The sequence below is a fragment of the Nelumbo lutea genome, chromosome 1, assembly GCF_056320005.1.
Source record: "Nelumbo lutea isolate HS-2025 chromosome 1, American lotus-T2T, whole genome shotgun sequence".
Taxonomy (NCBI): Eukaryota; Viridiplantae; Streptophyta; class Magnoliopsida; order Proteales; family Nelumbonaceae; genus Nelumbo; species Nelumbo lutea.
The window spans coordinates 71,237,847-71,260,530 of NC_142684.1; the positions used below are offsets into that span (position 1 = coordinate 71,237,847).

Here is a 22,684-nt window from a genome sequence, read left to right on the forward strand (position 1 = left end):
GAAACAAATTTAATCATGTCTGATTGGATACTCAACAAAACAAGTTACAGAAGCCAAAATGCAATGACATAAATACTAACAAACAGTGAGATGAAATGTCAACTCCAGACATTTGATATGCAAATGCTCAGCATACACTGTGATACTGCATTGAGGATCCAGGGCATCACATCCCTCCTTTGATAGTTGACTGTATTTGACAAGCTCTTGGGAGACGTTACAGTTGTCAAGGAAAAAAAAACAATTCATGTTAAAGGACACCTAAAAAGCTGTCTTACTAATTTCAATTTTTTGTTTACTGACCGGACTTCATCCTCTGGAACAATAAACAAGCACCCATTTTTTTCATTTTCTTGAACTAAAACTCCCATTTTTACACTGATAGACCAAAATAATCATCTTCAGCAAGACAGTGCATAATAACACTTAAAAAGGTGCTTCATGTTTGGTCCACATGCATATTAACATCAGGACTTGCTTTCCTCATGGCCTACAAATGGAAAACAAGAAACACCAGGCCTCATTTGGGATCTGATATAATGAAAGAATACAAAACATTCTAAAATAATAAAAAAAAGGGATTTGCCTGCAAACAAATCGGAAATAATATCTCATAATTTCTTAACAATGCCACTTTTTTGACAATTGTTTTCATCAATACCCACTATCCATAACCCTGACATCCATCAGCTATGGTTTAATTCAGACATATATGAATACCATGACTATATGAAATGGCACAGAAGAAAACTAATTTCCATAAATTTCACAAGATGAACTTTATAGAAGACACTTTCAAAAACAACAAAAGGAGAAACAAAGAAGGACCTGCACGGAACTACGCTCAATTACTTATGCCTTCTATAGGGCAGATGTCAGTTCAATTGCAATAATACAAACGTGATGCCAATTACCAGTGAACATGCAACACAAAAATACAGAATATGAATGAGAAGCAAATAAGCAAGCGAAAGATGATAACATACAATATATCAATTGCTGGAGTCTCCATTTTAGCAGATTCCACCACTGCCTGTTCCCTGCTATACAAATCAGACTTAAGTTCAGAATTTTAGCCCAAACCTTTTCTAGAAACATGTATGGCATTAGAACAGAAGTCAAATGAAGACAAAGTACAGCAAGGTTACCATATGGCAACAAACAGAAAGAAACCAAAATGGAGTAATGGAAAAACCACAAAATAAAAGGGAAGTACTGCAATAACTAGGTGCCATTACATTCTAAAACTAATTAATAAGAGATTACATACAGAACTCACAGCAAAGCTGTACCAATTAGAAAACTAACAAACATCTAAAACATTAATTACCATGAACAAACACTTACAAGTGATAGCAATGGAAAGATATACACCAGTACAACATGCATATGTCTTAGCCACAACTAGCCTGAAAGGTTAATCATACAATTTTGCAAAACATAAGTTCAAAATTAATAGTTATTAAAGAGTAGGTTAAGTCCACAAGTAAAACTAAGCAGATCAGTCAAACAAAATTCATTATGGTTGGAAAAATGAGATTAACTAGAGGGTGAAGGCAAACGAAACAATCATGTGCACGTGGTTTTACATACTTTACTAGTCTACTTATAGCCTGCTTCCTTCATCAAATGGCGATAGCTGCGGCCACGCACAAGTCTCTGCCACAAATACCGGAGGGACTGGACAAAGGTCATCTTCATCTTTTCCTGGACAAGCCTGCAGCACAGAAACATTTTGGTTGTGAAAAAAAAAAAACATAAAAGTGAAAAACAAACACTATGAGAATGGCATGTCCAAGTTGCTCACCATCTAACAAGGCACCTCTGAATACCTCGAGAGACAGGGCGAATGAAGGATGGATCCCGTTGTGCATATAGTAAACCAACCTAATACAAGGAAAAATAAGGAGACAGTGTAATCAATGAGACCAGATAAATAATAAAACAAATAATCAGAAAGAGGCATACCTCCATCATTGCCGTTGCAGAAGGATCGTCCAGGATCTCAAGGCTACAATCAGCTAGATAGTTAACCTGCAGAAAGGCAAGTGGGTGACAGGTTAAAATTACATAAAAAGCAAACTACAATCAGAGGAAGGATTATTTCTGGTGTTTTATGCAACTATTAAGTTAAATATAAGATAGTCATCCTTTTAGGTATGACTATCTTATATTTAACCAAGGAACCTATGAAATCTTAGGTAAAATCAAATGCTCAAAAGTGGACACAGCATCCTTTCAGGTATTGGAGAACAAATGCATTTATCATCCAATAAAACTCAAGTAATTCTTATACCACAACTGGTACATTGTTGATCATAAGTAGAACATTAAATAGAACCAATAGGTAAAGTGAATATAAGACAAGAATAATCACCCCAAATTCAGCCTTAACAAGAGATTGAACGAAATCAGTTAGTTGAATCTTTGCCCATTCTAAAAGCATAGTAGGATTGTCCGTATGCGGGGGATGCCTCCATGGAGCACCAAAGCGCAGTCGATCTTTTGAAATCTTTCCATTGCATGCATCAATGGCAAACTGTTGCAAAATGGACAATGCTGATTCCATGGCAGGATTGACTACAGTCACCTATATAAAATAAAGAAATCACAAGAATGAAAGATGTGCTTAGGCACATGCAAATTTTTTGGATGAGCTATGCTAGTGGAGAATGCTGATTCCATGGCAGGATTGACTACAGTTACCTATATAAAATAAAGAAATCACAAGAATGAAAGATGTGCTTAGGCACATGCAAATTTTTTGGATGAGCTATGCTAGCAATACAATTTTTTTCTTTTTTTTTTTTTTCTTTCTTTTGTTTAAGTTACAACTGCATTGTACAATAAAAAGCCAGAAAATTATGTCAGTTGAGGTGGCTTATCTAATATGTGGGCCCACACAACATTCCAGATACCTGATGCAACTGTGCAAGATGCACTTGTGCCTGGCACAAGAAAAACAAGATATACCAATAGCATTGCTACTCTGGACAGGAACATCATATCTTGAGATAATAGACAAGCTCCTCTTAGAAATTGAATTATTTCATTAAGTATTAAGAAAGTACAACAGAAAACAAGAGAAGAGGAGGGATAAGCTCTCTTAGCCCTCCCCACCAAAATTCAAACTTACAACAGAACCCAAAACATGTTACCCCTTCCCACCCCTTGATTAGTGCATCAGCAAAAGAATTGGCACTTTGACTCACCCACTGAAGCCTCACTTTCATATTCCGTGTCAGCCATCTAAATCTCCTTCTTTTGTTAATATAACTCCAGAATCCATTTTCCTCTTGTTGCAATCAATTAATCACCATCACTACAGAGTCACCCTCAACAACCAGTTTTCTAATATTTAGCTCCTTTTCCCTTTACACTCCTTCCAAAGCACCTTTTAGGTGGAAATGGCTAAATCCATGATTTGTGATCCCTTTGCAAACAGTGTTACATTGGAAATCCTATCTAGTAGATAGGCTATATAATCTTGCCTGTGTAGCCTGATACTATCTGATCAGATCCTAGATGAAATAACTGAATTAAAAAGTTTTGGAAGGGCCCTGTAAACCTTGGTATTTTCAGGAAACATAAATCTAGGGTCTTAAACTGAGGCCCAAGAAATACTGTATTATTTGAATTGGAAAAGGGATATATATTTTATTCAACTAGAATTTTCTATCAAGATTTCATATTTTCTCATTTCATTGCAGATTGTAGTTACAAGAGATCACAGTCAGATAGTTTTTTTTTTTTGATCAGTAAAAATCTTTCATTAAAAGCAGAGAGATTAAGATACAATAGCTAAAGATTGCATAGGAATTTGCAATCTCCAGCAATCAGTTACAATTCTGCCCAATACAATGAAGATCTATTTGCCCCTTGTTTTGCTAGGGTATCCGCCATCCCATTTGCATCCCTTTTAACCCAACCAAACTGAGAGTTGAACTTCCTTGCAAGTGTGTCAATTTCTCTGAAAATAAACTTGAGCTTCCAAGGTGCTTGTTTTGGAGCAGCTACAGTAGTCCGAACCAGTGAAGAAGGAAGAAGAAGATGAGGAAGAAGACAAGAGAAAGAGAGAACAGGAGGGTTTAGTCGAACTGATTAGTCTCCCATTCAGTCGACCCCCTTGTGTTTATTAGGTTCTAATTACACTTACAAAGACTAAACTGCCCTCACTTAAGTGTGGGGCAGAGTACTCTAATAAAACAGCCACATAAGCAAAGTACTTAATTGACATAAGATTACTAAATTACCCTTATTCGGCTCACTCTAACACTCCCCCTCAAGCTGGAGAATATATGTCATATAATCCCAGCTTGTTACATAGATGATTCACTTTCCCTGAGTTTAGAGCTTTTGTAAACAAATCTGCCCATTGATCATTCGAGCCCACATGTTCTGTGTTTATCTCTCCAGCAAGGACCTTCTCCCTCACAAAGTGGCAATCAACCTCTATGTGCTTTGTTCTCTCATGAAATACAGGATTGGATGAGATATGGAGTGCAGCTTGGTTGTCACAATACAGTCTCATAGGTTTATCCATGTGAAACCCAATTTCTTGTAGAAGATTCCTCAACCACACTAACTCACAGGTAGTATGTGCCATGGCCCTATACTCAGCTTCAGCACTACTTCTGGCCACAACCGTATGCTTTTTACTCTTCCACGTCACAAGATTTCCTCCAAGAAATGTGCAATAGCCCGTAGTAGATCTTCTATCATTCACTGAGCCTGCCCAGTCTGCATCTGTATACCCCACTACTTCAAGTTTTCCTCCTGGTTTATACAATAGTCCACGGCCTGGAGCTCCTTTCAGATACCTCACAATTCTAAGAATTGCATCCTAGTGAGGTATACGAGGGTCCTGCATGAATTGGCTCACCACACTGACTGCAAAGGATATGTCGGGTCTCGTGATAGTTAGATAGTTCAGCTTCCCCACTAGTCGTCTATACCTTCCAGGATCTTCAAATACTTCTCCTGTATCACTGCTCAACTTAACATTTGGTTCCATAGGGGTCTCAGCCGGTTTTGCACCTAACAGTCCCGTTTCTTCTAATAGATCAAGAACATATTTTCTTTGGCACAGATTTACACCTTGTTTTGACCTGGCAACCTCTATTCCCAAGAAATATTTCAATGTTCCAAGATCTTTTGTTTGGAAATGGTTTTGCAAAAATACCTTTAATTTGCCAATCCCCAATTTATCACTGCCAGTAATGACAATATCATCCACATAGACCACTAATAGAATCTTCCCAGCTTCTGAGTCATAGCTGAACACTGAGTGATCTACCTGGCACTGCTTCATTCCAAAACTCTTCACCACTTCACTGAACTTCCCAAACCAAGCACGCGGCGATTGTTTCAACCCATAAATTGCCTTTTTCAATCTGCATACCTTACCATCCTCCCCCTGAGCAACAAACCCAGGTGGTTGCTCCATATATACCTCCTCCACAAGATCACCATGGAGAAAGGCATTCTTGATATCAAGCTGAAACAGAGGCCAATCATACATAACTGCCAGGGAAATTAGTACACGAACAGAACCAATCTTAGCCACCGGAGAGAATGTCTCCATGTAGTCTACTCCATACAACTGGGAGTAACCTTTAGCAACAAGTTTGGCCTTCAGACGCTCTACACTACCATTTGGCAAGTATTTCACAGTATACACCCATTTACATCCCACAGCATGCTTACCAGGTGGGAGAGTAGTAAGTTCCCACGTTTGAGTATGTTGAAGAGCAGAAAGTTCCTCCTCCATTGCCTGCCGCCAATCAGGTGAATTGAGAGCTTCTTGGACATTGTTAGGTATGGAAATAGAGGATAAAAGGGAAACAAACTGGCGATGTGATGTAGAAAGACGAGATAATGAAACGAAATTGGAAATGGGATGGAGGGTAGAACTGCGTTTACCTTTCCGTAAGGCAATGGGTCGATCAAGGTTTGAGGGTTCAACAATAGGAGCCATGAGAGGATCCGCAGATGAGGTAGAAGCTGGAGGAGGGGCCGGTGCCGTTCAACGTGTATACACTTGCCGGATTGGTGGACGTTCGGTGGTGATTTGCATGGGATGAGGTGATGAGTCTACTCCAACAACAACATCTGGAACTGGATCACTGATAGGGAGAGGAAGAGGAAGTGCGGGTGGAGACGAGGGTGCTTCAGGACTTGAGAAGAAGGGGACTGACTCAAAAAAGGTGACATCAGGACAGACATAGCACTTCCGGGTAATGGGATTATAACACTTGTACCCTTTCTGAGTCCGTGAGTAGCCAAGGAAGACACATTTAATTGAGCGTGCATCTAGCTTATCTATTCCAGGGCTCAGATTGTGGACAAAGCACACACAACCAAAGACACGAGGAATTAATGGGAATGGAGATAAAGTGGGAAACAAGATAGAGAAGGGGGACCGACCATGAAGAATGAAGGAGGGCATCCGATTAATGAGAAAACATGCAGTGAGTACAGCATCACTCCAAAAACGTTTAGGAACATTCATGTGGTGAAGAATAGACCGAGCAGTTTCAAGAAGCTGACGGTTCTTCTGTTCAGCTACCCCATTTTGTTGAGGGGTGTATGCACATGATGTCTGATGAATAATGCCATGCTGTTCTAAATACTGTTGAAATGAAGTAAGAAAGTATTCACGACCATTATCTGAACGGAGAATTTTGATTGGAACACCAAATTGTGTGCGTATTTCAGCATGGAATTTTTGAAAAATAGAAAACAATTCACTTCTTTCTTTCATTAAGTAAATCCATGTCATTCTTGAACAATCATCAATAAAGGAGACAAAATACTTGTACCCATTATAAGACTCTATTTTGATTGGACCCCAAACATCTGAATGAACCAAAGAAAAAGGACTCAACATACGACTCTCAACTCTTGGACTGAAGGACACACGACGATGTTTCCCAAACTGACATGACTCACATTGCAAAATTGACAAATGACTCAATGACGGGACCAAAATCTTGAGAGCCTTGAGAGATGGATGTCCCAGTCGGCAATGCCATTGTAGAGAAGTAAGCGAAGTCTGAAGAGCAATTGAAGATCCACCACCGTCAAGATAGTACAGTCCACCAGCTTCATGCCCCCCACCAATCTTCTTCCCCGTCTTGAGATCCTGAAAAACATAGGTGGAAGGAAAGAAGGTAACGGAACAGTTAAGAGCTTTGGTTATTTTACTAACAGACATAAGATTGAATGGAAACTTAGGGACATATAAAACAGATGATAAGGGCACAGGAGCCATGTCAATATTACCAACACCACATATGGGAGATGAGGACCCATTGGCAAGTGTAACAGTTTGTGATGTGGAGGTTTCAGAGAGAGAAGAGAACACACCTGGAGTCCCGGTCATATGATTTGAGGCTCCAGAGTCAATAATCCAGGGAGAGGTTTTAGATGACATGCAAGCAATACCTAATCGGGCAAGTGTGGCAGTGGTATGCTGTGAAGTAGTTTGAAGGAACCGTTCATACTCATCACCCGGTACGCTCACCATTTCCCTCCCAGAGGTAGATGTAGATGTGGGATGAGTTCGGTCTGCCGGTTTACTGTCACTGATATCAACCTCACCCGCTACAGCATGATTAGCCCATTTAGAGGGAGGGCCATGTAGATCATAACAAAAATTCACTGTGTGTCCCTCTCTACCACAATGAGTGCATTTCCTTGTAGAGTTATTCTTCCCTCTGCCACGACCTCCCCCTGAGTCACGACCACCCCGACTAATCATGGAACTGCCACGGCCTCCTCGGGGAGCATGACCTCCCCCTCTTGTACTATATCCAACCCCTCGAGCTGTCACAAGTGCTGATCTATCAGACTGTGTGGAGTTCTCTGTCTGTCCCAAAGAGATTCTACGAAGCCTTGAGAATACTTCCTCAAGTGTAGGAAGAGTAGAGCCCCCCAATATTTGGGCTCTAACTGGTTCATATTCCGACTTCAGCCCCACTAAAAATCTTGTAACATCTAGTTGCTCCCTTTGCTGTTGCTGAACTTTAATATCTGGAGTAAGGGGGTGATAGACATTGAGTTCATTCCTTATATTCTTCATGTTGGCATAGTACTCTTCTAGTGTTTTGGTTCCTTGTTGTAAATCAAAATACTCCTGATAAAGCTGATACACTCTTGTTGTGTTATCTTGTCCAGAATATAGCTTCTTAGCATGCTCCCATATATCCTTAGCCGTATCAAGAAACATGAAGTTGGCACTAATTTTAGGTTCCATACTATTCCACAGCCAAGTCATGATTTGAGCATCTTCTTGCTCCCAATCATCAAACCCTGGAGAGTCCTCCGATGGCTTTTCATCTCTTACATGCTTTACTTTCTTCTTTGCCTTGAGAAACACTTCCACTGATTTGGCCCATGGAACATAGTTCTCCCCATTCAGCTTAATTGAGGTCATTTGTACCCCTAGGTAGTCGGAGGAAATTACCACATTAGGTTTCTGATCATTGTAGCCATCTCCTATTGCTGCCATTGTACTCTTTCACAGTTGCCTCTAACCTTACTTCTCAGCTACAAGCTGATTGATGTTGTTCACAGTTTGATACTTCAGCACCTATTGCAGCCCCTAAACACAACAGTGGGAGCACACACTTGTTCTTCTTTACACTACTGCTGACTTCACACACCTACGACCCACATAAGCATCACAAGCACCACAACACAACAGTAGGCCCTCTTACAACCACTCAATAAAAAAATTGCGCATCACAAGCACCACAACACAGTCAAACTGCTACACCCAGTTCAGATTTGTTTAACACACTTAAGAGGGCATTACACGGCCACAAGGAGCTTGGCAAGGTCACTGCATTCCACCTTACACCACTCGGCCACCTACAGCAGCCCTAACACCACTCAACAACTCACAACAGCCCTACACCATTCGGCTACTGCACACACAGCCCTTTTTAGGGCAACAATGAACCTAGTTCTCTAGGTTCTAATCAGTACTAACTGATTCTTGAAGGGTTCCTACCCAGAAATACCAGCAACACAAGAGGACTAAATAACCAACCTTCCTTTGAGAGTATCAGCCAACCATTCACTGCTGAAATCACCTTCCTTGATGAAGAAAACTGTGCGCAGCAGAGAGCAACGAACTGTGATGTCTCAGACCTAGGGCGAACCAGCTCTCTCCATTAACCAACTAGAAACGAAGAGGAGGGTGTCACGAACACAGCTGAGATGCTTTGCAAGTGGAAGCAGGTCAGAAACCTTGCTCTGATACCATGTTTTGGAGCAGCTACAGTAGTCCGAACCAGTGAAGAAGGAAGAAGAAGATGAGGAAGAAGACAAGAGAAAGAGAGAACAGGAGGGTTTAGTCGAACTGATTAGTCTCCCATTCAGTCGACCCCCTTGTGTTTATTAGGTTCTAATTACACTTACAAAGACTAAACTGCCCTCACTTAAGTGTGGGGCAGAGTACTCTAATAAAACAGCCACATAAGCAAAGTACTTAACTGACATAAGATTACTAAATTACCCTTATTCGGCTCACTCTAACAGTGCTGATGTGATGTTTTTGGCCCAAGAGATGACCAATAGAGAATCTCCTTCAATTTCTAAGTCTGTTGTTCCTATCTCCTCAGCCATCTTTAGACCTTGAAGTAGGGCTAGAGATTCAGCCTGTATTGAGTCACCATAACCTATTGGTCCAGAGTAGAGTGCCACCACCACACCTAGATAATTTCTAAACACACTCCCTATGCCTGCCCTTCTAGGGTTGCCAAGAGAACTCCCATCAAAATTCAGTTTTAGTTTGTTCCATGCTTGTGGCTTCCATTCCATGCTTACAAGAACTTTGGGTACATCTGTTTGTGCTATTTCAGCCCATTTCTTTATTATCTCATTTGTGGAGTAGTTTCTAAATATCTCCATGGTCTTTACCCAATGTGCAGTTCTAATTTTTATGGCTTCAATAACCTCCTCCATTGTTTTGCTTTTTCCTGAAAAGATTCTTCGGTTTCCTTCCTCCCAAATAGTCCATACTGTAGCTGCTCTCACTGCCTTTCATATACATTTTCCCCTTTTCTTCCGTTGACACAGGAAAGAAGGGATGAATAGACTTACCACATCCTGTGGGGGAGTCCATCTACATCCAAAGAGAGAACAAACAACATTCCAAATACCAGAAGCAAAAGAGCAGGATAATAGTAAGTGGGTTAGAGTTTCACCACATCCCAAACAAAGGACACACACATGAGGAGAGAGGAAATTGTTTGGCCTCCTTTTCTGTAGCACATCACAAGTGTTTACCTTCCCTAGGAACACTTGCCAGCAGAAAGCTTGTACTTTTGGAGGGATCGGTTTAGTCCAAATTTCTCTCACTAGGAAGTTCACCCCCATAGGGTTAATATGAGTGAGCAAACCAAAGAAAGATGCACAAGAAAATAAACCATTAGAATTACATTGACACATCATTATTTTTTAATATATTAATTACAGTCAGATAGTTTTAAGATACAAAAAATGTAAATTTAGTTGGGCAACATAAAAACATCATTATTTTTAATATATTAATTACATTGACATTAATAAGATAATGAATTAATTGCACTTATAAAACTACTATTTAAAATATGGGGAATATTAAAAAATTATGATAATTATCATTATACATGAGAAAAAATTGCAACCTTTTTAAATGATATTTCTTATTTTAAACTTCGTTTGCTTCTTACTGAGGTCAGGTTGATATAACAGTTTCACACAACAAGCCTGACATTGAATTGTTGAACCATGAACCATCACCCCACTGTTAGCCAACAGTCTCTTTTCCATCAGATAGGTTGTAAAATCAATTATTTTGAGAGTTGAGACCATAAACATCAATTAACCAGGACCCAGTTAGGTCACAGCATCACTGATTCAACCATCTTGTTTGCTCCAGTTCTGATAACACTGATCTTAGCAACTTCATGGCTCAACTCAACTAGGCATTATCTCAACAGTATGGGGTCTGCTACATGAATCCTGCTCCACAATTCCACTCTGTTCAGTGCCATATCTATGGTTAAACCATGGGCCCTCAAATAATTTCTCACTACTCTAACCCATGTGGCCATGTCCTTTATGGTCTGCCCCTATCTCATCTAGACCCTTCAATGTGCAAAAAATCACTATATTTAATGTATGCAAGCATTCAAAAGTGAACATTCAAAATATTGACTAGAAAAATACTAGCAGAGCACTTTCTAAAATGTAATATCTCAATTAAAGGAGTTGAAAGTAATTCCTGAATGAAGATGCAATTGTAGAATACTTACTTGCAAAAATGCCAAATATGCATCTATAACGTCCTCAAAAGTTCCTTCGCTGTTCTCCATGACCCACCAGGAAAGGGGAAAAAAGAAACAAAAAGTGTATGAGCTAAAGTGTAATATCAATTGTATATGATAAAGTTTCTAATAAAATGAGGAGATACTGAAAATGCTCTAAAATATTGGTCATTTTTCAACTGTTGACAGTGGTTGCTAATGCAACATCATTTTGTGTTAGGACTTGGGAATGAAAAAATGTTGACAATCCAACTAATGTAGTGAAACAGCAGAACCGCAGAACCAAGTGGTAAGTACTTAACAGTTACAGAAGAAGGTGGCAGCTTTATAATATTTTCCATAACAAAATTAAAACAAACAAGACAAATGGTGCAATAAAGAGATGAAAACAGATCTAGTGGAAGGGCTGCATGCTGAATAAACACTAATGGGTCTAGCATTGAAAAGTTTTACAGGTTACAAATACTTTTAGAAATCTCAACTTTTGAGCCATTCAGTTAACAACTTTGTCTTCCCATGCCCTTCCAAGAACAGGAGAGATGAGAGCCTAAGACAACAGCGTTGTTCATGTTCATAGATTTTCTTTGCACGATAGCAATCGCAAAGCAAGGGCTATCACTGAAGGGTGAGATAGGATTCAAGGATGTTGAGTTGGGCCTAGTTGTTTTTATTCTTATTTTAAGTTATTTAGTTAGGAAGTTGTTGGGCTTTAAGCCCATTAGTTTATGTTTTTAAGTTGTGACTGTTCAGCTACATTAGTAGCCGCCCTACTAAGGGCATCCTTGTAATGTCTCATCCCTTAAGTTAAGTATAAATATAATGAGGGGTTGGCGGCTAGGGTTAATCTAAGAATCCTGGTTGACTTCCTACTCTTTTCTCCTTCTCTTTTCTTCTCTACTGCTGAAATCTTTATCTTCCTCCTCTTTCCTTTCACAAGAAATTCGACTAAATCTGCAATTAGTGATTTCTACTTAGTATCAGAGCAAGCCAAAGGTTCCTTGAGTTGTTTTCTCATGCAGCCCTAGATCGGCTGATTGGATGGTGATTTAAGAGGCTGATCAAAGTTCTCAGGTAAGCCCAGTTTTGGATTTTTTGGTGGATTTGTGTGCCCTGTAGCTGGTCTAGGGTTTCTCATCAAAACCAGGAAAAACTAGAGAAAGGAAAGAGTCTTGTTTCTGTTGGACTCTTCAATTTTGACCTAGGAAGTGGCGCCCTAATTTTTTAGGGTTCCTTGGAGTTTTCTGTAAGGGGCTCAAGTCCTGCCTGATTTGGAGGCTTCTAGAGAGAGCGACTGGCTCTTCTCTCTTTTCTCCCATCCCACAGAAAATGAATCTTTTTTTTGAAGATAGTCTAAGACACCAGAAAGGTGTTGTTGGTTCCAGAAGTGTTTCGTTTGATCTTTTTGCATATTTCAGTTATTTTCTTTACATTTTTTGAGAAGCATGGAGGGTCACGGAGTTGAAAATAAGCCCGGGAGTGAAATGGGACCAGTGGAAGGAGGTGCTGGAGACCTTTTCGGGGCTGAGACCATTACTACAGTTAGGTTGGATGGTGCAAATTACGTAGAATGGTCACAATCTGCAAACATGGTCATTGGTGCTCATGGGAAATTAGGGTATATCACTGGTGAAGAAGTGAAACCCGAAACTAGCAACTCCCGGTGGGTACAGGAGAATTATATGGTGATGACTTGGTTGTGTAATTCCATGTTGCTCCATATAAGTAAAAATTTTTTATGGGCAAATACAACTAAGGAAATATGGGATGAGGTTGCAGAAACCTATTCAAAGAGGGAGATTGTTGCTAGGGCTTATTAGTTGAGAAATCATATTATTTTTACAAGGCAGGGAGATAGACCTGTTGCAGCCTCTTTTTCAGCCCTTAAAACCCTGTGGCAGAAGATTGACCATTTAGAGACATTTGCTTGGGAAACCACTAAGGATGCAACTACCTATCAGAAACATCCAGAGAAGTATAGGGTGTTTGAATTTCTTGTTGGCCTTAATCATGAGTATGATATTGCAAGACATCTTTTCAGGGATAGTGTTACCCTCTCCCAGGCATATGCCTTTGTATCAGGGGAGGAGTGCAAGAGAGATGTGATGATGAAAAATCCTATTTCTGATCAGTCTACCATGGTAAGTACTACGAAACCTAAACAAAGTGGAGATCGGGGTGGCAGTAAAATCAAGAAGGAAGATAAAAGAGATTTGATCTGTGACTACTGTAAGAAGGGAAATGCACACATGGCAGTTACTGGTGACATTCCGGCCCCTTCTACTATAGCTGCTCTGGAGTCTATTGCAGCTGCTATAGTAAGGGCCGAATTTGAAAGGTATGGGCAACTTTTGAACCAACGGGATACAGCCAGTTCCAGTTCAGCAGAAGTGGATAACAAGGTATAGATGTCACTGGTGGAGTCCACTCTACTTCCTTTGCTCACACAGGTAGTTCACACGTCACTGCAAATTATGTTTCTACTTCAAGTAAGGAGGGACCTCCTTGGGTTTTAGATTTTGGAGCCTCAGAGCACATGACCCATAGCTCTACTATTTTTTCTTCTTACCAATTCTGCTCTGGCAGAGATAGAGTCTCCACAGCTGATGGATCCCATGTTCCTATTGCTAGGAAGGGATTTGTCAAGATTAGTGATTCTATTTCTCTACCCTCTGTCATTCATGTTCCCAGATTGAGCACTAATTAGTTATCTATTAATAGTTTGATTAAAAACCTGAACTGCTCAGTAATTTTTTCTCCTGGTCAATGTATTTTGTAGGATCTGGATTCAAAGAGGACAATTGGGAGTGGTCGTGAAGTGAATGGGATCTACCTCCTGGATGTACTTCCTCCTCATTAGAGTCATCATGTCAGCAGGGATAGTGAGTCGGGGTCTGTGAGTCAAATTATGCTTTGTCATAATCGTTTGGGCCATTTACCTTTTTCTTCTTTGAGTCTATTAGTTTGTCAAGTCTAGAGTGTGAAGATTGTCAACTTGGAAAGCATTGTAGACATTCATTTAAACCTAGTAATAAAAGGTGTTCTTCTTCTTTTGATGTTATTCATTCAGATGTGTGGGGACCTTACCATGTTCCTTCTATTGGAGGCTATCGATATTTTCTCTTATTTGTGGATGATTTCTCATGATACTCTTGGATTTACCTGATGAGATCCCGTGATGAAGTACCATCCTTGGTGAGGCAATTTCATCAGATGGTGCTAACACAGTTTGGAACAAGAATAAAGGTGTTCAGATCAGACAATGCCAGGGAATATTTTGAAAGTCCACAGCAGAATGGTGTTGCAGAAAGGAAGAACAGACACATTGTTGAGATTGCAAGAAGCATGATGATCACATCTACAGTTCCAGTTCAGTTTTGGGGTGATGCAGATCCCACAGTAGTATATCTGATTAACAAGGTGCCCTCTCGTATACTTGGATTCAACACCCCATTCAGTCTCATTTTTCCTGAGGGGGAGATGTTTCATATTCCTCTCGGGGTATTTGGGTGTGTCTGCTTTGCACATATCCTTGGTCCTCATCGCTCAAAGCTTGATCCCAAGGCAAAGAAGTGTGTCTTCCTTGGATATGCAGAAAATCAGAAAGGGAACTGCTGCTATGATCCAGTCTCTGGGAGCCGATATGTTACCATGGATGTCACCCTTTTGAATCCATGTACTTCTCAAAGAATCCTTCTCAGGGGGAGTGTTTTGGGGAAGTGAGTCAGCAGTCTATTGCTCTCCCAGTTCTAGTCCCTGTGTCTACTCTTGTGCTTGACCATCCTGTGTCACCTACCTTACCACCTCCTATGTCACCTACCTTACCACCTCCTTTGTGTCCTGCTTCTCAGCATTACTTACAACAGAGACTTCACAAGGAGGTTAATTCCACTATAGTAGAACTCACATCACTTCCTGTTGATTCTTTGGAGACTCCAGATTCAGCTGACATGGATTCAAGTATTCCTCTTGGTCTCACTACTGTTTTAGTTCCCATTGATTCTACTAACCCTATTACAGATAACCTTAATCTTCTTATTGCTTTCAGAAAATGGAAGAGAAAGTGTACTGCTCATTGTATTTCATAGTATTTATGCTACAGTGGACTTTCTCCTTCCTATCGTGATTTTCTTTCCTCTCTTGACTCAATGTCTATACCCAAGGGTGTTAGTGAGGCTCTCTCTAAACCTGAGTGAAAGACAACTATGCAGGAAGAGATGGCAACTTTGATTAAGAATCAGACATGGAACATTGTGGATCTACCAGAAGGCAAGGAGACAGTTGGATCACAGTAAAATATAAGGCAGATGGAAGTATAGAAAGGTACAAGGCAAGACTTGTTGCAAAAGGGTACACACAGACCTATGGCATTTATTACTTAGAGACCTTTGCACCCATTGCAAAGATGACCTCTGTTCGAATACTTCTTTCTCTTGTTGCCTCATACTCTTGGCCCTAGTTTCAACTTGATGTGAAGAATGCTTTCCTAAATGGGGATCTGCAAGAGGAAGTGTATATGGATCTTCCTGTTGGCTTTTACAATTATACTAAAAAGGGAAAGGTATGCAGGCTTAAGAAGTCACTTTATGGCTTGAAACAATCTCCTAAAGCATGGTTTGATAGATTTAGAAAGGCATTGATTGCTTTTGGCTACACTCAGACTCAATCCGATCATACCTTGTTTGTGAAGCGAAAGGGATCTTTGGTGTTAGTCCTAATTGATTATGTGGATGATATTATTGTCACGGGGAATGATCTAAGTGAGATTGATTGTCTGAAAAGGAATCTACATAAAGAATTTGAAATTAAGGATCTTGGAGAACTGAGATACTTCTTAGGTATTGAAGTTGCAAGATCAAAAGATGGAATTTAGTTAGGAAGTTGTTGAGCTTAAGGCCCATTAGTTTATGTTTTTAAGTTGTGACTATTCAGCTACATTAGTAGCCGCCCTAATAAGGGCATCCTTATAATGTCTCATCCTTTAAGTTAAGTATAAATATAATGAGGGGTTGGCGGCTAGGGTTAATCTAAGAATCTTGGTTGACTTCCTACTCTTTTCTCCTTCTCTTTTCTTCTCTACTGCTGAAATCTTTATCTTCCTCTTTCCTTTCACAAGAAATTCGACTAAATCTGCAATTAGTGATTTCTACTAAGGAGAGGTTAGAACTTTTACAGCATTGCCTGGTTCAGAGATTTATCAAAGTTGACCCTGGAATTAGAGATGTGGAAGATTGGGCTTTTAAAGAATGGCAAGGAAGGGGTTTAGTAAATGTGCAAAGACAGGGGGCTTGCACATTCCTGCTGAGCTTTAGGAAGAAATATCATACGGAAATGGTTCTGGAACAAGAAAAAGAAGGTGTCATCAGGTTGCCAGAGCTATGTGTCGATAGGTGGAGGCAGATTTTGGGAAATTGATAGAAAAGACAGACGAGGTTTGGATTGATGTCTACGGCATCCCATTGCACGCCTGGAGCTTGGAGACTTTCAGAGATATTGGAAATGCTTGCGATGAGTTCAGATGTATTGACTTTAGAAAATGTCGATGGGAACAACTCCAATATGCTAGGATTTTAGTGCGATTAGAGAACGCCTGTTTCATTCCAACGTCATTAGATCTCTTCTACGCCAGAGAAGTTTATCAATTGAGTTTAGCAGTCGCAGGAAAGGATCAGTGCATAAGTCGGGGAGGCATCTTTGAAGGAGATGCAACAGAAAGGAATTGGTCTGATAGAGAGGAGAAAAGAATAAGAGAAGGGGAAAAGTCGTTGGTTACAAGGGGACAACTGGAAGGGGAAGAAGAAGATGATGAAAGTGCTCGGGTGAGTAAGGGAAAAATGGGAATAGAATTTGTGGAAGCCAGGTCAAGCCTAGAAGGTAATAATGGAAATTCAAATGAAAGGGTAATGGTTGAGGCGAGTAGTAGTGGTGGGCCCAAGGCTAAGAAGGGAGCCAAAAATAAAAGGGGTGGGGATAGGTATATAAAAGAAAGAAATAAAAAAGGTTGTAGGTGCAACCAGGGTGAAGGATTTTAGGCCTATAAGCTTGATATCAAGCCCATACAAAACCATTGCCAAGGTGCTATCGACAAGATTAAAAGAGGTCTTTCATATGGTGGTGGGTCCCACTCAAATGGCTTTTATACATGGGTGTCAGATTTTGGATGCAATTCTGATTGCAAGCAAATGTGTGGATGCAAGGATAAGAAATGGGGAAGGTGCAGTAGTTTGCAAAACTGATTTGGAAAAGGCATATGATCATGTAGAATAGTGTTTCTTAGAGGAGGTGCTAAGTAGGATGGGTTTTGGGAGAAATGGAGAAGCTGGATGTTTGTGTGCATCTCATCAGTATCCTTCTCAACTTTGGTTAATGGAGTGTCAACAAAATTCTTTAAGGCTTCGAGGAGTTTGAGGCAAAGGGATCCCTTATCCCCGTTGCTTTTTGCCCTAGCAGTGGAAATATTGAGTAAGTTGTTGAATAGAGGAGTAGATACAGGTTTGTTGGTTGGATTCAAGATTGGACCTGAGAGTTTAACCATTTCTCATCTTCAATACACCAATGGCACCTTGATCTTCATGGACGCATCTGTAGAACAATCTTACAACTTGAGAGGAATCCTCAAAAGCTTCCAATTTCTCTCGGGGTTAAAAATCAACCTCAGAATGTGAAGATTGGGGTGGGAGAGATTCAGCAGGCTTGCTTGGAGGAATGTGTTGTGGCTTTAGGGTGCCTCAAAAGGCAAATACCTATGTTTTTTGGGGGGGGGGATCGGGATCACTTTAATAAAGAGTGTTCTTTCCAACTTACCCATTTACTACTTGTCTTTGCTTAAGGTTCCAGCTTCGGTTCAAGAAGAAATTGAAAAGTTACAGACAGAGTTTCTTTGGAATCTAAAGGTAGAGAAAAAGAAATATCATTTGGTGAGTTGAGACCTGGTTTGTAGGGCCGAGAAGGATAGGGGATTGGAAGTGAGAAGGGAGGGAACTTTTAATAAGACCTTGTTGGGGAAATGGGTTTAGAGCTTTGGTAAAGAGAAGTAACCTCTATAGAGAAGGGTGGTGGCCTACAAATATGGAGTGGTGAATTTTGGGTGGGATGTAAGGGAAATGCGATCTCCCTATGGGGTGAGTGTCTAGAAAGGGATCATGAAATTTAACTTGTTGATTCAGCCTTTTTTTATTGGAAGGTGGGGAGTGGTTCAAGTGTCAGATTTTGGGAGGGCAACTAGATTGGGGTTGGAAAGTTGTGTGAGCTATGTCCTAGGCTTTATGGTCTAAGTAAGAAGGGTGTACGGTGTACCTATTTCTCAATTATATGAATTTTGCAATGGGGCAGTGGTGTGGTGTCCTAAATTCAGAAGATCTCTGCTTGATTGGGAGATAGAGGAATGTGTGGGGCTGTTGCAGAAGCTTCAAGAGGTGGAAGTGAACCCTTCACTTCCAGATGCTAGATGGTGGAAAGAAAATAGAAACAGAAGATTTTCTGTCAAGTCTCTTTACAATGCTCTGTCCAGAAATTAGGTAGAGTCTGATTCAGTTAAAGGAGTTTGGGGGAAGTCAATTCCCCCAAGGGTGGAGGCTTTTGCTTGGCTCATTTCAATGGGAAGTATCCTGACTCAAGACAATCTGAAAAAGAAAGGCCATCAGTTTCCTAATAGATGCTCACTTTGCTTGTCTAAAGAGGAGTCTATCCTTCACCTTTTAGTGCACTGCAGTTTCATTAGGAGTATTTGGGCCTATTTTTTCAAGCTGTTCAACACGGATGGATGGGATCCTGGTGACTGCATGGAGATATTTGGCTGCTGACTGAGGGTGAATGGAAGCATCAAAACAAAAATTATTTGGAGCTGTGTTCCATTTGCTGCATGTTGGGAAACCTGGAAGGAAAGAAATAAAAGGAAATTTGAAGGAAAATCAAGAAGCAACAGAAAGTTCGGGGCTGTCATCAGTTCAAGGATTGTAGGGTGGGTCTTTGTTTTGCCAGAATTCGAAGGATTAAGCAAAGCAAATTTCGGAGATGACTTCTGGAACTCTTTGTATTTTCTGCCTGATTGAATGAAAATTTTCTTTATTGATCTTCAAAAAAATACTACTATTCCTAAACCAAGAGCTCAAAGACAATACCATTCGCTTTCTTGTGCTTTTTCATATGAATATAACACATAAAGAAAATGCCTATTCTTTATAAATGTTATCTCAAGTAATCTTGAAGCATATATCTCGAGTCATTGAACTGCAGTAAATAAGTCAAAACTTTATATAACTATTATGCATGTTAACAAGTAAATGCACAATCCCATCACTACTAAAAGCGATGAAAATATTGCACAAGAAAGGAGTAATACTTACTTGTAATAACTACTTTGCTTAAGTGCATAAAGCTCAGAGAGGTGTCTTGGATTTGGCCCTAGCACTTCAGCAATCAGTACCCACTACAACTTCAACAAAAAACAATATTTAGAAAACCTCATTATGAATGCTGAAGAGTCAACACAAGAGTAGCGAATATTTTTTAATATAAGCAATTCAGTAACAGAATGAGTTTACCTTAACTACCAAGGTAGAAGATTTACACAGCACAAAAAAAAAAAAAAAGAATGCTCACCTCAGATGCTGTGAAGTAATCAGCAACCATGTGCATTTTAGCCTCTTGAGGAGTCCATCCAAATGTCTTCAGATCAAAGTCATAATGGAAGTTAGCTATACATTATCAATTTGTGACCAGATGTTTAACATGTGTATCAAATAACAGAACAAAACTACATATGAAGGATAAGTGTGCTATATCTGGATATGAACTTGCCTATCTACCCTAAACAACACATGGCATGTATTGCATGTAAAGCCATGGTGGAAAGTTCCAATATGAGATCTCATAAGTCCAAATGTGATCTTATTGGCCAAAAATTTCCATATAAGGTTACCCAACTATACAATCTAGTACAACTGATGTCCAGAGAAATGTACACAAGAAATGCCTTGGATCATCCACTCAGGTTTATCTTTTGGCCTCAACTACCTCCAAATGGCAACATGATTGTCTTGCAATCGTGCCACCGACAAGGAAGGACACAACCATCCTTCCTGCCTTAAAGTCCTAATAATAACTCTGTAATAAAAGAAAAAAGAGTATCCCAAATAACATGACTACCTCTCGGGAGATGAATATATCTGGAAACCCAAAGTCCATATAGGCTCGGTATGAATAGTAGCTGGGAAGCAAAAGCAAGTATTAGGTCTAGATACCAAAATATAAAAAAATAGAAAACAATTTGCCGCAGAAGGGGGAAAAGGATTTCCAATGACAGAAAGGAGAAATCTATAAAAAAAAGGGCGGAAAAAGTGGTTAAGCACTTTGAGATGGTAACTCTTACCGTGGGTAAATATTAGCATCTGATACTGTACCAGGGAAAAAGTTTTGCATACATTCTTGTACCCAAAAAGGTTGAGCACGTGAAAATATAATGGAAAAGTGTTTCTCAATATGGGTTGAAATGTTTCAAGGCCAATGGCAGGTTAAGCAAGTCATAATTAAGATTCCATCCCCATGGAATTAACTGAGGGAAAAAGTCAGTTTGAATTTCAACATTTTCAGGCCTTATATTTGAGGTCAACCAGAGGGGGGGGGGGGGGGGGGGGGGGGGGGGGCTTGGCACAATGGTTGGGTTGCTCCATTGCAACCTGGGTGACCAGGGTTCAAATCTCGGAAACAGCCTCTCTGTGTATCTGCAGGGTAAGGCTGTGTAATCTGTCCCTCCCCAGACCCTGCATTGGTGGGAGCCTCATGCACTGGGCTGCCCTTTACTTTAAGGCTGCACCAAACCTTGAGTCTCAAGTTCCAGGAACTCTCTGTACTTTAGTTGCATTTCATCATCGTTGTCATCACCATCATCATCATCATCCATGTCTTACTCCAACTATATGGAGTCAGCTACATGAATCCGGTTTCGCCATTTTGTTCAGTTTTTCACATCTGTTGTTAAATTATTGACACTTAAATCATTTATTGCTACTACCCATGTCCTTTTTGGTCTACCCCTAGCCCTTCTAGCCCCTTCAACTTGCAATAAATCACTTCTTATGGGTGTTGTTGATAGCCTTCTATGCACATAACCGAACCATCTTAGTCTACTTTCTCTAATTTTATCACCTATTGGAGGCTTTAGCTACTCCTGTGCTCCTTCAAATGACTTCATTTCTAATCCTATCCTTTCTAGTTTTTCCACTCATCCATCTCAGCGTACGCGTTTGTGCCAGACTGATTTTTTGGATGTGTTGTTTCTCGATTGCCCAACACTCTGCTCTATACTGCGCAGGCCTCACAACTGTTTTACAGAATTTTCCTTTCTCTAAGGGGTATTTGTCTCTCACATAAAACTCCGATACACTGCTTGTTGTACTAGTTGCACTTCTCTCTTTTAAAACACAACTTGCTCTTCAATGCTTTCAATATCATTGAACTCTCTCTGGGCACACATATCTTCAAGTGAACCTTCAGGCTCCACTGTCTTCATTTCTTTCTAGTTTGCATTGTAACCATTGGGAAGTCCTTTGTTAAGAACTCTATTGTTTTTCATTGGTTTGCTGCAAGTATGGATTGAAGATGTTGATACATTACTTTAGTTTTTGTTTGGATATACATTATTTTAGATTTCTTTTTCTTGATGCATAAGAAAAATTAAAAACCCCAATCTGCATGGTTCATGGGGACTTGGAATCAATCAATTCCTAAATAGAAATATTCTTTTACTTGTTATTGTTTCTTGTTCTTGAAATTTTCTAATTGGTTTTCTTTCTGAAACCAAACTGTGATAACTCTCTTAGGCCCCATTTGGCATCACTCCCCGAGAGCGATTCTATCAATTCTGGTGATTCTTGAGATGAGACACGTTTTGCTAAAACCAGTTGATCGATTCTCATTCAAAATGGGATGAAAAAATCCCCCCGAATCGCGATTCCACGGAGTGAAAAAAAGACACTTCTAAGAATTTGATTCTCAAGGCCCAACAATTCTCGCTACATCCTTTAAAAAAAGCAAACACATGAGATCAATTACGGATAAGAAAAGGGGTATTAATGTAATTTTGTATAAAAATATAACATCGTCAAACCCTAAGCACATAATCCTTCTTCTTTCATCTTCTTTTCATTGTCCATAATCCCTCTCTGCTCAACGGCTGCTCTTCTCAATGGCTACATAAGATCTAATTGTCTTCTCCGTCAGTGGTCAATCCTCTCCGGTAAGGCATTTTTTTTTGTTTGTAAACATAAAATCTGCATCAGTGGTCAAGAGATCTGCTTAACAACTTTCCCGTTTTTTCTATGGCTGGTTTTATATCAGTTGGCAACTATTTCTTTGAACCAGTTTGTTAT

The 22,684-nt window shown here is 39.9% G+C and overlaps 1 protein-coding gene across 9 annotated transcripts in view; it reads right to left on the reverse strand.

Moving 5' to 3' along the window:
• The window catches only part of LOC148875234 (uncharacterized), a 26,176-nt gene continuing 3,492 nt past the window's right edge, over positions 1–22,684 (reverse strand). Inside the window, exons 4-14 of one of the 9 annotated variants that reach the window (XR_016104917.1) lie at positions 20,463–20,523; positions 19,917–19,982; positions 19,661–19,743; positions 11,307–11,355; positions 2,378–2,590; positions 1,969–2,034; positions 1,808–1,887; positions 1,594–1,717; positions 1,348–1,409; positions 987–1,043; positions 1–490 (exon numbers count right to left, since the gene is read on the reverse strand). Coding sequence is in view for 1 of the 9 variants with exons in the window: in XM_088964314.1 (XP_088820440.1) it covers positions 1,603–1,717; positions 1,808–1,887; positions 1,969–2,034; positions 2,378–2,590; positions 11,307–11,355; positions 19,661–19,743; positions 19,917–19,982; positions 20,463–20,523 (733 nt within the window). In the remaining 8 variants the exon portion in view is untranslated. Of the gene's footprint in view, positions 491–816; positions 1,044–1,347; positions 1,410–1,593; positions 1,718–1,807; positions 1,888–1,968; positions 2,035–2,377; positions 2,591–11,306; positions 11,356–19,660; positions 19,744–19,916; positions 19,983–20,462; positions 20,524–22,684 lie in introns of those variants that run through there. The other 8 variants (XR_016104922.1, XR_016104921.1, XR_016104918.1 and 5 more) reach the window with 8 other exon arrangements.